The sequence below is a fragment of the Pelodiscus sinensis genome, chromosome 13, assembly GCF_049634645.1.
Source record: "Pelodiscus sinensis isolate JC-2024 chromosome 13, ASM4963464v1, whole genome shotgun sequence".
In the NCBI taxonomy this organism is placed as follows: Eukaryota; Metazoa; Chordata; order Testudines; family Trionychidae; genus Pelodiscus; species Pelodiscus sinensis.
Genome location: NC_134723.1, coordinates 1,945,908 through 1,959,333, shown reverse-complemented (window position 1 = coordinate 1,959,333; position 13,426 = coordinate 1,945,908). Strand labels below are relative to the sequence as shown.

The 13,426-nt window shown below is 66.7% G+C and overlaps 1 protein-coding gene across 12 annotated transcripts in view; it reads right to left on the bottom strand.

The window, feature by feature from the left end:
• Window positions 1-2,325: 2,325 nt before the first annotated feature.
• NHSL2 (NHS like 2) overlaps window positions 2,326-13,426 on the bottom strand; it is an 89,190-nt gene continuing 78,089 nt past the window's right edge. For all 12 annotated transcript variants that reach the window (XM_075896590.1, XM_075896591.1, XM_075896592.1 and 9 more), the window contains 3 exons: window positions 10,432-12,642; window positions 9,566-9,698; window positions 2,326-8,455 (listed from right to left, as the gene is read on the bottom strand). In XM_075896590.1, the coding sequence (XP_075752705.1) occupies window positions 8,140-8,455; window positions 9,566-9,698; window positions 10,432-12,642 (2,660 nt within the window). In that variant the 3' untranslated portion in view covers window positions 2,326-8,139. The remainder of the gene's footprint in view (window positions 8,456-9,565; window positions 9,699-10,431; window positions 12,643-13,426) is intronic.

Sequence of the window (13,426 nt, the reverse complement as noted above, 5' to 3'; positions counted from 1 at the left end):
TGGGCGGGGCTGCAGAAACCAGCCCCGCCCCCACACGAGCCCCGCCCCCCGAGCCCGCTCTCGGGCCTGGCCGTGGCCCCGCCCCTCCTCCGCGCGCGTGGCCCCGCTGCGGGATCACCGCCCCCTCGCCCCCCCCGCGTGCTGCTGTCAGGACGGGGGGGCCGGGCGGGGGTCTCGGGTGGAATCGCACCGGGCTCCCGCCCCCGCGTGCACCCCGCGCTGGGAGCCAACCCCCCCCCGGCCACACCCCGGGCCTTGGGGCAGGGGGACTGGGACACTCCCGCCCGCAGCCACTCCCAGGAGCGGGGTTGGGGGGGAGGGGGGCAGGCTCGCTGTGGCAGGCCGTGCGGGGGGGCGGGCTGCAGGCTGGGACACGAGTGGGTGCGGGGGGGGAGGGGGGCAGGCTCGCTGTGGCAGGCCGTGCGGGGGGGCGCGCTGCAGGCTGGGACACGAGTGGGTGCGGGGGGGAGGGGGGCAGGCTCGCTGTGGCAGGCCGTGCGGGGGGCGGGCTGCAGGCTGGGACACGAGTGGGTGCGGGGGGGAGGGGGGCAGGCTCGCTGTGGCAGGCCGTGCTGGGGGGCGGGCTGCAGGCTGGGACACGAGTGGGTGCGGGGGGGAGGGGGGCAGGCTCGCTGTGGCAGGCCGTGCGGGGGGCGGGCTGCAGGCTGGGACACGAGTGGGTGCGGGGGGGAGGGGGGCAGGCTCGCTGTGGCAGGCCGTGCGGGGGGGCGGGCTGCAGGCTGGGACACGAGTGGGTGCGGGGGGGAGGGGGGCAGGCTCGCTGTGGCAGGCCGTGCGGGGGGGGCGGGCTGCAGGCTGGGACACGAGTGGGTGCGGGGGGGGAGGGGGGCAGGCTCGCTGTGGCAGGCTGTGCGGGGGGGCGGGCTGCAGGCTGGGACACGAGTGGGTGCCGGGGGGAGGGGGGCAGGCTCGCTGTGGCAGGCCGTGCGGGGGGGCGGGCTGCAGGCTGGGACACGAGTGGGTGCGGGGGGGAGGGGGGCAGGTTCGCTGTGGCAGGCCGTGCGGGGGGACGGGCTGCAGGCTGGGACACGAGTGGGTGCCGGGGGGAGGGGGGCAGGCTCGCTGTGGCAGGCCGTGCGGGGGGCGGGCTGCAGGCTGGGACACGAGTGGGTGCGGGGGGCGGGCACAGCAGCTTTGCAGGCTGGCTGGAGCATGCAGGTGCAGACCAGTCACTGCCCCTGCAGAGGAAGGGCCCAGGAGGCAGACGCTGCTTCAGAGCCCCCCCATGGCTAAAGGCCTCGCGCGTGGCCCAGCAGCCCCCCGCGTGCAGCCATCGGTGCCGTCTGACTCCCGCTTTGCGGACCAGGCTCAGGCCACAGCCAACACGGCGACCTGTGGGCCTGCCTAATAATTAAGGTCTTCAGTGCTTGGCACGTCCCCTGGAGACCCTCCCCCCCCCACTTGCTGCTTCCTTGCCTGCTCCACTCTGCCCAGGGCGTGGACAGCGTGTGGAGGGCGAGGGCTCTGGCTGGTGTGGGGCCAGGGATGAGGGATTTGGGGTGCAGGGGGCTCCAGGCTAGGGCCAAGGGTTTGGAGTGCGGGGTGCTGGAGGGGAGGAACCCAGCTGCAGGATCACTGTGCTCCCAAAGATCCCGTCCCTTCAATGCACCACAGCCCAGCTGCTGCCTGGTGCGCTGTGAAGTGCCACCCCAGGGCTTTGGGTGCAGTGTTCCAGCACCTCCCCCTCGATCCCTTACCCCTGCCCCCCACTGCACTCCCAGAGGCTGCACGGATGTTTTGGGGCTGGCTTGGCAGGCCCTGCAGCCTGGGTGCCCCATGCTCTCTGCCCGGGAGGGGGGGGACAGGGAGCAGGGTGGGACCAAGTGTGTGGGGGGCAGCAGGGACAGGGGGCTCCACCTGGCACCAATTGGACTGCTGGCTGCTGTGCTGGCTGCCTGCAGCGCGCTCTGTCCCCCGGAGAGCACTGGACCTGAGCCCAGCCCGTGGGGGGTGCACAGGAGAGCATGGGAGCTCAGCCCCTGTGGACCCCAGCTTGCAGCTTAGCACCGTTGCAGTGCAGGTGTCTGTGTGGGGGGGACGTACCCAGCTGTGTAGACGTCCCTAAGTGGAGCTGGCCAGGCTGCGAAGTGGGGCTAGTATGGGGTGCACTGGAAAGCGCGGTGAGCTAGCCGAGTGCACCCTAGACCTGCCATCCCACCCCTTGCAGAGCCCTGGCCCGGGGCACCCGATCAGACAGGCCTAGGAACTAACAGTTTTAGTATTTCTACTCTGCCCCTCCCCCCGCCCGGCCCTTGGGGGCAGGCCCAGGCTGCGGAGAAGAACAGCACACGCACAGCAGGTGGGTTGGACAGTTATTGGAGTTTACCAAGCTTGCAAGAGTTAAAAAGTACAACATTCAGAAATATAAAAACCGTCGCTTTCGCCACCTCCAAGGGCTGTACAGGGGCAGGGCTGACATAGCAAAAGAGGCCACTTACGCAGGGAGAGGGGTGTTTGCATAACACACAGAAGTAGTTCACATTCGTTCATCTCGCCCCTGGCTGGCCCACGGAGGACTCGCGAGTCCTGGATCTCGACAGGGCTTGCCTCAGTCTTTGCTGGACAGAACCAGTCCGAGAATTTTGTCTACGTACAGCTGGGCAGCGCAGGAGGAAGCCCCTCCCTAGCGACCCGACTCGTTCCCTGTAGCGCTCCAGGTCGGCACAGGATCTGTTCCAGCTTAGGTGCAGAAGTTGAACTTGGCAAAAGCAAGAGCCGCATTCTCTGTTAAAGCATTAAGAGGGGGACACCCTGGCCTCACTGAAGTCTAGGGCAGACCTCCCCGTGACTTCACGAGAGCCAGGATTTCACCCACGGGTTTTTAAGGCTGGGATTTGGAGATTCAAACTTTTTTTTTAAAGTGATTTTTTGAAAGGGAAGAGAATCAAGGGAAGTTTCTTTTTCAGAAGCAGCTATTTTCCTTAAAAACACTTTGCAAAGTCCCTTTCCCGCAGGAGGTTTACAATCCAAGTGCTAAAAACCACCCCTCTGTCACGCCACACAAAGCCATTGCTAACTGCTGTGGGTAGCATCTTTTTCCTGAGCAATCGTGTGCAATACTGTACATGGTTATTGGCATTTTTCTCGGCCATAAATTCCAGCAGTAGCGTCTCTTTATGCAGCTAAAACATGTTCTTTGTGTATTGAGCATGCAGCTTTTACCCTGCAATATGCAACACTTCCCTAAAGACATGTTGCTTCTACTAAGGCTTAATGTTTCTGGCCTAATGCCACTTGTGGAATAAACATTGGTGGAAACGCTGAGGAATCTATGAAGCTCTTCCTACAACAACTTTGCACAAACTGTTCAAGGGCCGGAACCCAGGCCAGGTTGGTTTTTGCAGCCACGAATCCAGCCACTGGGCCGGAGCAGGAATATCATAGGACCTCAGACTACATTCTAATTGGTCAACAGCATGTTACTGGGGGAAGGGATCATTCATTTGTTCCACAGGCCACGTGAGGGGGCGCTGGCGGCAGAGGGCTATGGGAACACTCCCCCACAGGGAGCCGTTCCAAGAGAAATCGGGGTTGCCGACTCACCTGTGCTCCTAGGCCACACACTGCTTTGGAGGCCCTGTCTGGGCAAAATCAACCTAAAATCGGGGCTTTAACTGTGGGCAGATGGGGGCTCTCGGGGGTGCTGAGCTGCTACCAAAACTCTGCCCAATGCCACAGGTCAGGGCAGCGGACTGGAACTGAAATGGAGAGCAATGGCCCTGGAGGCGCCAACAGGTGCCGTGTGAGCTCTTAGGCACAGATCCGTGGCTGGGCCACATTGAGAGGCTTGGCCCCAGCCAATACAGATGGGGACCAGGTCACTAAGCCAGCAACCCTGGGACGCTGCCTGCTCCATGCCAAGGACCCTGCCTGCATTCCCCACACGGCTGTGCTCACAGCTGGCACGCTGGAGGCAGGTGCGCTCGTTCCTCGGAGCACAGCGACCGGCTCGCCTCGCTTCGGGTGACGTAAGCAACGTTGTGAGTCATGTTCCGTGTCAGACCCACGGGGCACAGAGACGGGAAAGTCCTTCCAGGCCCTGAATGCATCTCCATGCGCATGTGGGATCTGACCTCCAGACAGGGGGCTGTGATGGGAGACAGAGGCTGCCGTGCAGCCGGGAGAATCCCCTGCCTCAGTGGCACCTGATGCCCTGTGGAGACAGCAGCTTGAAGACTCCCGGTGGCAGATGCAGAAGAAACAACAGCGAAGCTCTGAAATTTTTATGATCTATTTTTCCTGAGTTTCTCAGCCTGGATGTTAATTACAGGCTTAAATTCTGCAAATCCATGACAACGAAGGAGTAACGTGTAATTAAAGAGAACAGAACTGGCAGTGTGAAGAGCTGAGCCTCCTTGACAGCCAAAAACCACGCCATCGTGGTGAAAAGGAGCCAGTACCGCTTCCCCTGGGATAAAGGCAGAGGTGTAAACACAAGAGAGCCTGGTGCTTTCCTGGGCGAGGGGGAGCCCCGACCCTCTGCTCACGATCCTGTACAGCAAGCAGAAGGTAACTGGTGAGCCAGGAAACCCCTCTGACACGAAGTCTCCCAGCAGAGCGGGCTTTTCGCTTCATGTTATTCGTGGACTGAGGGCCACCATAAAGCTGTCGCCCCGTTGGCTGCAGAGCGTCCGTGGTACACGCCCCATGGCACATCCGCGCTCTCCCCTGCCCGTCCGACGGATGAGCTGCCTGAGAACTCGTGAGAATGGCCAGATCGGGGGCGTTGATCGAATGAGCCATGGTGAATTTAGCCCTTTTTCCAGTTCACGAGTGGTTCCTGGGTTTCGTTCGTCACGTGGTTCTGGCGTTCACAAAGATTTGCTGATTGGCTTGCACCAAAGATTTCCAGCTGGTGAGCTGTTTGCTGTGATTCGTGGGGCGCGGCAGCTCACTGGTGTCACATGGCATCGTTCCTGCTCTAGTCAGACACCTGAAGCTTTTAAACCAGACGACTGGCACTACCGCATGTGGCTGTCACCCGGTGATCCCTAGACAAATCCCCACCTGTGGGAAATCCATGTGCCACCGGGACTGGCTGCCAAACCCTCACCCGCTGGCGGCAGCACAGCCCCACAAACCCCAGCGCCCTCGGGTGTGACAGGATCAGGCCCTTGCCTCACTGGTCTCTGCAAAGGCCTCCTCGTACCATCCCGTTGCGCAGGGCCGGGCACGCAGGCGGACTGTTTTGCCCCAGCCGGTTGTGGAGCCGGGGAGCTGGGGGCAGGCGCTTGCTCTCTGCAATGACTCCGTTCCCCATGTGCAAGGGGTCACACGCAGCCTGGTATTTAGAGAAAGAAGGAAGCAAAGTCCAGTTTAGCAAGCCCTCCATGAAGTGTCAAATTATTGTTCATCCGTTCGGCATCAGCCAACTGCCCCGTGTGCCCCAGCCACGGTCTGCTGATTAGTACGGCTGTAACGAGCCCGTAGGTCAGCCTCCTGTTGCCCCCGCGCTGGTGCAGCTGCCGGGCACGGACGTGAGACACATCGATGCGAATGTCACTCCCCGAGGGGCTGCGGCGCACGGCCCTCCTCGTGGGAATGGAGCCAGCCACCGCCCCTGCGAGCCCCTCTGCAGCCCATTCTCGGGCGGGTTGTTGCTTGTGACGATGCTGAAACCGGCAGTCGCTCCCCGGCTCCGCTCGCCCTGGTGTGAGAGACCAGGCAGGACTGAAGTCACATGGCCTTGCTTTGGCTCCCTGATTGGTTGACTGAAAGGACTCCCACAATTTTCCAGCCTGACTAAACTTCGGTGTTACAATCACTGGGACGCTGTATCCGGGCCCGGCAATTGCTAAGTGCCCACAACCCACCCCCTGGGCACCCGCAGCCCCGCCTGACAGCTCGGCTTCTCACACACAGCAGCCGCGAAATCCCCAGGCAGGCTGTGCTGCCCCATGAGAAATGCCCCTGGCTCAGCCAGGAAGGCCCGGACGCCTTTCCCCCCCGTTTCCCGCTCCTCCCGCCGGGCCTGCGCAGTCACAGGGCAACTCAGAGAGCTCAGTGCATCCTGGCTTCAAAGCTGCTTCCCCCCAGCACTGTCTCCAGAGGGCCTGGGGGAGGCAGAGGTGTAGCGGGGGACCGGCACCAGCTGGGAATCAGCTGATTCCTGGCGCGTGCGCGCCCCTCCCAGACGCTGCCCTCTGCTTTTAAAATGTATTAAGAGCCAGGTGCCCGGGGCTGCGTGCCGGGAGCTCCCGTGCCATGCGGGGTGGGGACCCTGACGGGCGTTCCCAGCAACTGGGCCAGGGAAGCCTGCTGGGGTTAGTGTGGTTGACCCGGGTCCAGAGCAGGAGTGGGCTCGGGGGGGAGGGAGCTTACTGTAAAGCCAGGGATGGGTCAGAGCAAACCCCCCACCTCGGAAATCCCAATGAGTGGCTAATCCAAAGCTGCCCAGCAGGGGGCAGGCCAGTGCAGGAGCAGTGGGCACAGGGCACTGCCTGGGACATGGGGGGCTGGGGCTGGAGTGGGTCCAGGCTCGTTCCTGATTGTCACTGCATTCAAAGGGGCTGGGGCTGCTGCCAGGCAGGTGCACAACAGCAGACACCCCTGTTGTGCACGTGCGACATGTGTGCAAGGAGCAGGACGGCTCAGCAGCGCACACACCACGCTCCCGTGCCAGGCGCAACCAGCCAACAGCAGCCCGCCTGTGCCCGAGGGGCACACCGGAGCCCGGGGAGAGTGGCCGGTGTCCAGAGGGAGACGGCCGAGGTCAGAACAGATCAATGAGCGTCTCAGGAAGGAGAAACAACAACAAAAAGCAGCCGTGTAGCACTTTAAAGACTAACAAGACCCACTTTCTGCCCCACGAAAGCTCCCCCCCAAGAAACCAGCTTGTTCGTCTTCCAAGTGCTGCACGGCTGCTTTTTTGCTTTTCCCAAGAGCCGACGAACACGGCTTCCTCGCGGTCGCTTTTCGGGAGGGAGAATAAGCCACAGCCACCCCCGAGACGCGGCTCACGCCCGCCTCCCCGCGGAGGAGTGTCGGCCCGCGAGGCCGCACGGGACGGTTTGGGCAGCACCCAGGGGCTGGGCACCATGCCACGGGTCCCTCCCCGCCTCTTGACTGTCTGCGGGGGGCTGGAGCAACGAGCCACGAGCAGAGCTGGGGAGGCCGAGGCCAGGCCCTCCTACGAGGGCAGAGTGGGCAGGAGACACCACGCGGTGGGCCCGCGACTCGCCAAGCGCCGCGAGTGAACTCGGCCCTCTGGCTCTTCAGCGGCACGGTTCCTTGGCGGCCCCTCTCCTGCGCCCTGGATGGGTGGCCAGGTTACACCACGGGTCGGCTGGGCCCTTGCTGTTCTAGGCCTGGCTCCTGCAGAGAGCCCAGACCGGTCCAGGGCCTCGGCGGGGCTTGATCCCCCCCTGGAGTCAGTGCTCCTCCCATCTGGCGGAGGAGGGGCCCCGTTCTCTGGGCTGGCAACGGGAATCGAGGTGACAGTCCCGGTGGAAGCTCTCAGAAGCACCTTAGGGCCCGGCCGGGGGACCTGGGGGTGGCTTTGGCTGAGCAGTGGGGCAGACATCTCGGTTCTCCCAGAGCGAACCGCGCTGGCCGGCCTGGCCTCCTCCGCGCTGGGAATTTCCAGCTGTGCGGCTCCACGCCGCACGGGGCTGCCCGGGAGCTCAGCTTACAGGCCCAAGGAAAGAGAAAAGACCTCATCAACCCTTTGCCAGAGCCAGGCCGTTCCCAGTGCCACGCGCCGGAGCGACCGAGCCGCCGCAGCGTGGCCATGGGCCACGCGCAGGTTGAGCTAGCGTCCGGCTGTAGATCCTAGAGCGCAGGAGCGAAGGCAGCACAGGTCGGGAGACCCTGGGAAGGCAGGCGCCGGGCTGGTGGGGGAGCCAAGGGGAAACCCTCCGTCCTCTGCTGATGGCCACGTTCGTGACGATTTCCGTCCGCCTGCTCTGGCCACTGGAAACGACGCCGGGGCCGACTGCGCCGGGCTAAGACATTCACCTTCGGCCGGCTCCCCAGGGGACACAGAAACGAGTCGCAATCGCCAGTAAAGCAAGGAAACGAGGGGCCAAGCCCCCGCAGGCCAGGACGGGCTCCCAGCGCCAGTCTGGGAGGAGCGGCCCCGGCAGCCCCCGCCCCGCGCCGGCCACGCTGCGCTCGAGCTCAGGGCTGGGTTCTGGCGCCGCTGGCGTTGTCCAGCTCCGGGGCAAACTCCATGATGACTCGCCGAGCCAGCGGGTTCGTGCTCTTGAGCAGCTCCGCGGCCGAGGGGCGTGTCCCCGGGCTGACCTTGCCGCCTTTCTTCTGCAGCAGGGCCTTGAAGTCTTCGGTGCGACTGGAGGGTCTGCTGGGGCCGCCGCCCGTTGGGGGGGCCTCGCTGGCCGGGAGCCCCGCTGGGCTCTTCCCCGGGGACTGAGCGTTCTGCCTGCTGCCAAAGGCGTCTCCGGGCTCCTTCCAGCCCAGCAGCTTCCGCTTGGACCTAGAGACAGAAACGCCGGCGGTTGGCGGGCCGCGGGGGTGCCGGCTCCGGGGACGGGGCGCTCCCAAAGGGCCGTTCCCACAATCCCCAGCACACGGCTCCTCTAAGGTTCCCACTTCCTGCATCCTGCTGGGGACCGCGGTTTGGCCCACCCAGCCCCGGGGCCGAGCCCGCCTGCCGACTCGGAGACGGCGCGTCCACGGCAGCCAGCGCTGGGGGGCGCAGAGCCCAGTTACTGCTCCGAGCTCCATGGCATAAAACCACCCAGGCCAGGCCGAATTCACCCCCTAAGCCAGTGGAGCAGCCTCAGGGCCGAATCTGGCCCCACAGGGCCTGCCAAGGCCTCTGGGGGCGGCGAGGACTCCGGCCGGGCAGCGCTGGTCCCCGGCCCTGCAGTGAGGCGAGCGGAGGCAGGGAAGGCTCCTACGCGGCCCCGAGCTGACGAGAGGGAGGGGAGTTAACCCCCAGGCACCTGGCCCCTCTCGTGTTTGGCCAGCAAGGGGGCAAGCGATGCCACTGGGGATGGGAAGGGATGTCTGGGCGCCGAACCCCTCCCCCTTCCCTTCAGAGAGGCCAGCGCAACCGCAGGTGGCAGCGTCCTGAGCTTCCATGGGGGTGGGTGCGCTCAAACCAGCCTCCAGAGTCCCCCCCCACCCCGAGCGCTCTGGGTCCCAGGACAAGCCACGGCTGCCTGGCACAGTGGAGCTGGGCCTGGCCACAAGGGGCTGCTGCACCAGCCAGCACAGGCAGGCGGGCGCCCCGGGCTGGTGCGGTTCCCAGAGTCAGCACTGTGGCCGGGAGAGACACCCGCCCAGGCCTCTCAGCGAGCAACGGGCCAGCACCACCCGCGTGGCTGGGACTGGCTGCAGAAGCCCGGAGGCAGGCTGCTGGCACAGGCACGCTATGGCCCCGGCCCCGGTCTGCTCAGGGCCCTCAGTGCTAGGGGCAGGCACTGGGCCAGCAGCCCTGGAGACAGTGGGACCTTGTTTATCCTCAGAGCCGGGGCCCATCAGGCCGGCCTCAGTCCCTGGCTCTGTGGGGCCCAGCCCCAGTTACTGGGCGCAGGGCCGGCGGAGGGGCGGGGCTTGCATGCCCGGTGTGGGCTGGTACCTGTGGATGACGGTGAATAGATCCTCCGTCGTGCGGGTCGTCACGAACACCTCGTCGTCCTCTTCCGCTATCGACTCGGCGGTCTTCTCACGGACGTAGCTCCTCTCCTCGGCGCCGGGCTCCACGGGGCTCCCTGGCCGGAGGAAGAGGAGCCCTGAGCAGGCCGCAGGACGGGGGCAGAGTTTGGGGGGGGATGTTGGGGGCACTGTCCCAGGAGATGGGGGGGTCAGGCTGAGGGGGTCCGTATCCGTACGTGCGCCCGGCCCCACTGGGGAACCCACCAGCCGCACAGCCCCTGAGGCACGACGGGTGCAGAACCCTGCTTCCAAGCCACGCCGCGGGTTAGCGCTGGCCAGGGGAGGTCTCAGGCCTGGCATTGCAGGGGGCAGCCGCCCGCCAGCTCGGCTGAGCGCGTCACCCTCTGGGAATGCCCGTCTCCCGTCCTGCGCCGGCCCGGGCTACTGGAGCGCGAGGCCTGTGTGCGATGCTGTCTCCGTGCAGTGCCTGGCACAGCAGGGCCGGTCGTCTGGTAACTCCCCTTGCCCTCAGCCCCACAGCCTGCCAGGGAGAGGCGGCCAGCAGGCCAGTGCCAGGAGCGCCTTTGGGGCAGCTGCCGCCCTCGCAGACACCTTCCTCTGGCTATCGGGCCTGGCTGGGCAGCAGCTGCCATGCTGTGCCCCAGAGGTGGCTGCTTTTCAGGGCCGGTGGCGGGGGAGGGGGGGGAGCGATGGCTGTGCAGGGGCGTGGGAGGAGCGCTGGGGATAACACGGACACTGTGTGCATGGGGGCAGGGGGCTTGCCATGCCGTGAGAAGCTGCGTGGGCCAGGCAGGGGCCCGGCTAGCTGCACGTGGCAGCGACACTGACCTGCCGGAGTCTCCCCGGGCGTGGCGGTGGCTGGGGGGCTCGAGTTGTTCCCGGCGGCCTCGGGTGACAGCAGGTCATCGGCATCGGGGTCCCAGAAGCTGGTGTCTTCCTGCAGGGTGATGATGGGGCTGGGCGTCAGCCGGGCATCGCCCGGGCAGGCTCCCAGGTGGGGCGGGGACGGGGGGACCGGCAGGTACAACACACTGGGCTTCTTGGGGACGGGGGGCGGGACTTTGGCTTTCCTCCTCTCCCCCTCGGGCCCACGGGGGGCTCTGGGCTCCTCCTCCAGGCTGCTCTGGGACAGTCTCCGCAGGCCCGAGAAGAAGCTCTCCGGGCAGCCCTGGGAGGGTGTCAGTGGAGAGGGGGGCTCCCCGGGGCTCCTGGCCTCGGGGCTCCTCTTCAGCTTGGGTTTCTGGATGACCATGTAGATGTCCGGGGCAGCGGTGCCGTGCGGCGGGGGCGGGGAGGTGGGCGACCCCAGGGGCGACTCCTCCTGCAGAGGCAGGGCCTTGGCCATGATGTTCGGGGGCCGCTTGGCCAGCGGCGGCTTCTCCGCCACAGGCGGCTTGGCCTTCCTCCCCGGCAGCTCGGCCGGCTCGTCGGCGCAGTCCGGCTCGTCCTCGGGCTCCGACCGGCTGATGGAGCGCAGGCGCACGGAGCGCAGGTCCGACTGGGTCACCACCGGCATGACGGGCTGGATCGGGCTGGTCTTGGGGCCCAGCTTGGTCCCGAAGGTGGAGTCTGAGTGGTGCCGGCTCACCTTGGCCTTCCCCTTCCCCTTGAGTGCCATCTTCAGGCCAGACAGGTCCAGGTGCATGGGTGGCGTGAGGGGCAGGTCGAAGGAGAGCCGGGCCTTGGGGCTCTTTTCCATGGGCGACGGAGGGGGCAGGGAGGACTTCCGCTCCGGCACCAGCGGCCGCACCCGGATGGGCTGCAGGGGGGAGTGCCCGAGGATGGCCGAGGTGGGGATGGTGGGCGTGGGGGTCTCAGACTGGCTGGAGTAGCCGCTGGAGGGGGACATGAGGCCCGCGGGCCGCCTGGGGGAGGAGGTCTTTAGCTCCGCCTCGGTGGAGAGCTGGGAGGGGGTGGTGGCCCTGGAGACGGAGGGCGAGGGGAGGGACTCGGAGCTGCCCCGGGTCTTTGCGCAGTCGATCACGGTGGTGCCCGTGGCGGTGCTGGAGCCGGACAGGGACCGGTAGGGATCGCTGGCCTTCCAGTCCGGGAGGCACCAGTGCTGGGGGAAATGCCCGCTCTGTGGGTCCCTGGCAGGCGGGCCCCCCTGGCTGTCTGTGGGCACCACGCCCCGGCTCTGAGGCTCTAAGGGGAGGCAAAGGCTCTGGGGCCGCTGCTCCTTGGGCAGTGCCAGGCCAGGCTCCGCCCCGGCCCCCTGCCCGTCTTTAATCAGCGAGACGCTGCGCATGGGGGGAGACGGCTTCTTCTTCGCCTTCTTCAGGGAGATGCTCTTGGCGCGGTGGCGCCGCTGGGCCTCCTGCTCCACCCCCAGGGAGAGGTTGTCCGTGCTGGTGCTGCCCTCGGAGCTGGCGCTGGGGTAGCTCAGGGCGTAGGACCCGCTGCCCCTCCTGTTCTCGGGGTAGGCCATGTCCACGGAGCAGAGCGAGCCGGAGTCCGTGGGCACAGACAGCGACCGCTCGCGGAACAGGCCGGCCCGGCCCTCCAGCTCCAGCCGGGAGGGCGCGGCTCCCTCCGGGCCGCCGGTGAGGATGGGCACCTTGGCCTCTCCCCCCTCGGGCGTGGGGGGGCCGGGAGCGGGCAGCGGGGACTCTGGCGCCACGCAGGGCCCGTTGCTTTCCGGCTGCTCGTCTGCGGCGATGAAGAAGGAGGCCGGGCCGTCGCAGCGCTCGGGCGAGCCGGTGGCCGGAGAGCCCGGGGCGCCGCCGGGCGAGGGGCACGCCGCGGCCTCGTCGTCCGGGCTCAGGCAGGTGAAGGAAGCCGTGTTCCAGGGCGGGGAGAAGGTGGGGCCCTTTGGGCCGTTGCAGGTCCCGGCGGTGCCCTCCATCCTGGCGGGAGGCTGGCCGCAGCGCGCCTGCAGGCTCCCCCCCAGGTCGCTGAACGTCTTTCTCAGCGGCGCCGTCGGGGGCCGCGGGGCGCAGGGCTGCCGGGGCGCGCCCCTCCCATTCACAGCCTCGAAGCTGCAGGAGACGGACTCCACGATGGTGGCGTGCGGCGTGAAGGCGGGGCCGTTGCTGCTGCCTGCAGGGACAGACACGAGGACGGATCAGTGCTCCGTGCGAGCCGCTAGCGCAGGGCCGGCCCCAGGACTCACCCCGCCCAGAGAGCCCCGGGACCAGGCCCCCCGCCCCCACACCGCACCAGGCCTCGCCACGGCCCCTGGGACCCGCCACGGGGCGTCAGCGTGGCGCTGAGCTCCTCCTGGCCTCGGACGGGCCTGCCCTGAGCAGAGGGGGCCCCCGCACAATGCCAGGTGGGCTGTGCTGTCTGCGGCATCGGCCCTGGGTCCATGGAGCAGGCTGGGGGCTGGGCAGACGAACACCGCCCCCGGCCCCACACAAGTCACCTCCCGGTGGGCCAGAGACCCTGGCCCTGCCGGGGCAGCTGCAGCGAGCCAGTGCGGAAGGCCGGCATCTCCGTAGGAACGGCCCTATCCCCTGCGGTCCAGGCAGCCCCTCGGGATGCAGCAGCTTTGGGGCAGGGCCCTGCAGGGAGGGGTCCCCGGGGGAGGATCTGGCTCTGGGGTGGGATTCTCTGAGCTTAGCTGGCCTGGAGCGGTGCCCTGCCTTTGCCAGGCACTGGGCTGCAAAGATCCGGCTGGGCTGACGTCTCATGAGGGTCTGGCCAAATCCAGACCGGAGCTGGAGACCAGGCACCTCTGGAGCGGAGGCCCCTGGGCGCAGAGGGGCAGGGGAGAGCGAACCTCCCTCGGCCCTCGCTGGGAAGGGCCTGGAACGGCAGACGCCAGCCCCAGCTGCAGTGCTCTGCTCTGGGCCTTGGCGATCCTGCTGTCTCCTCAGAGCAG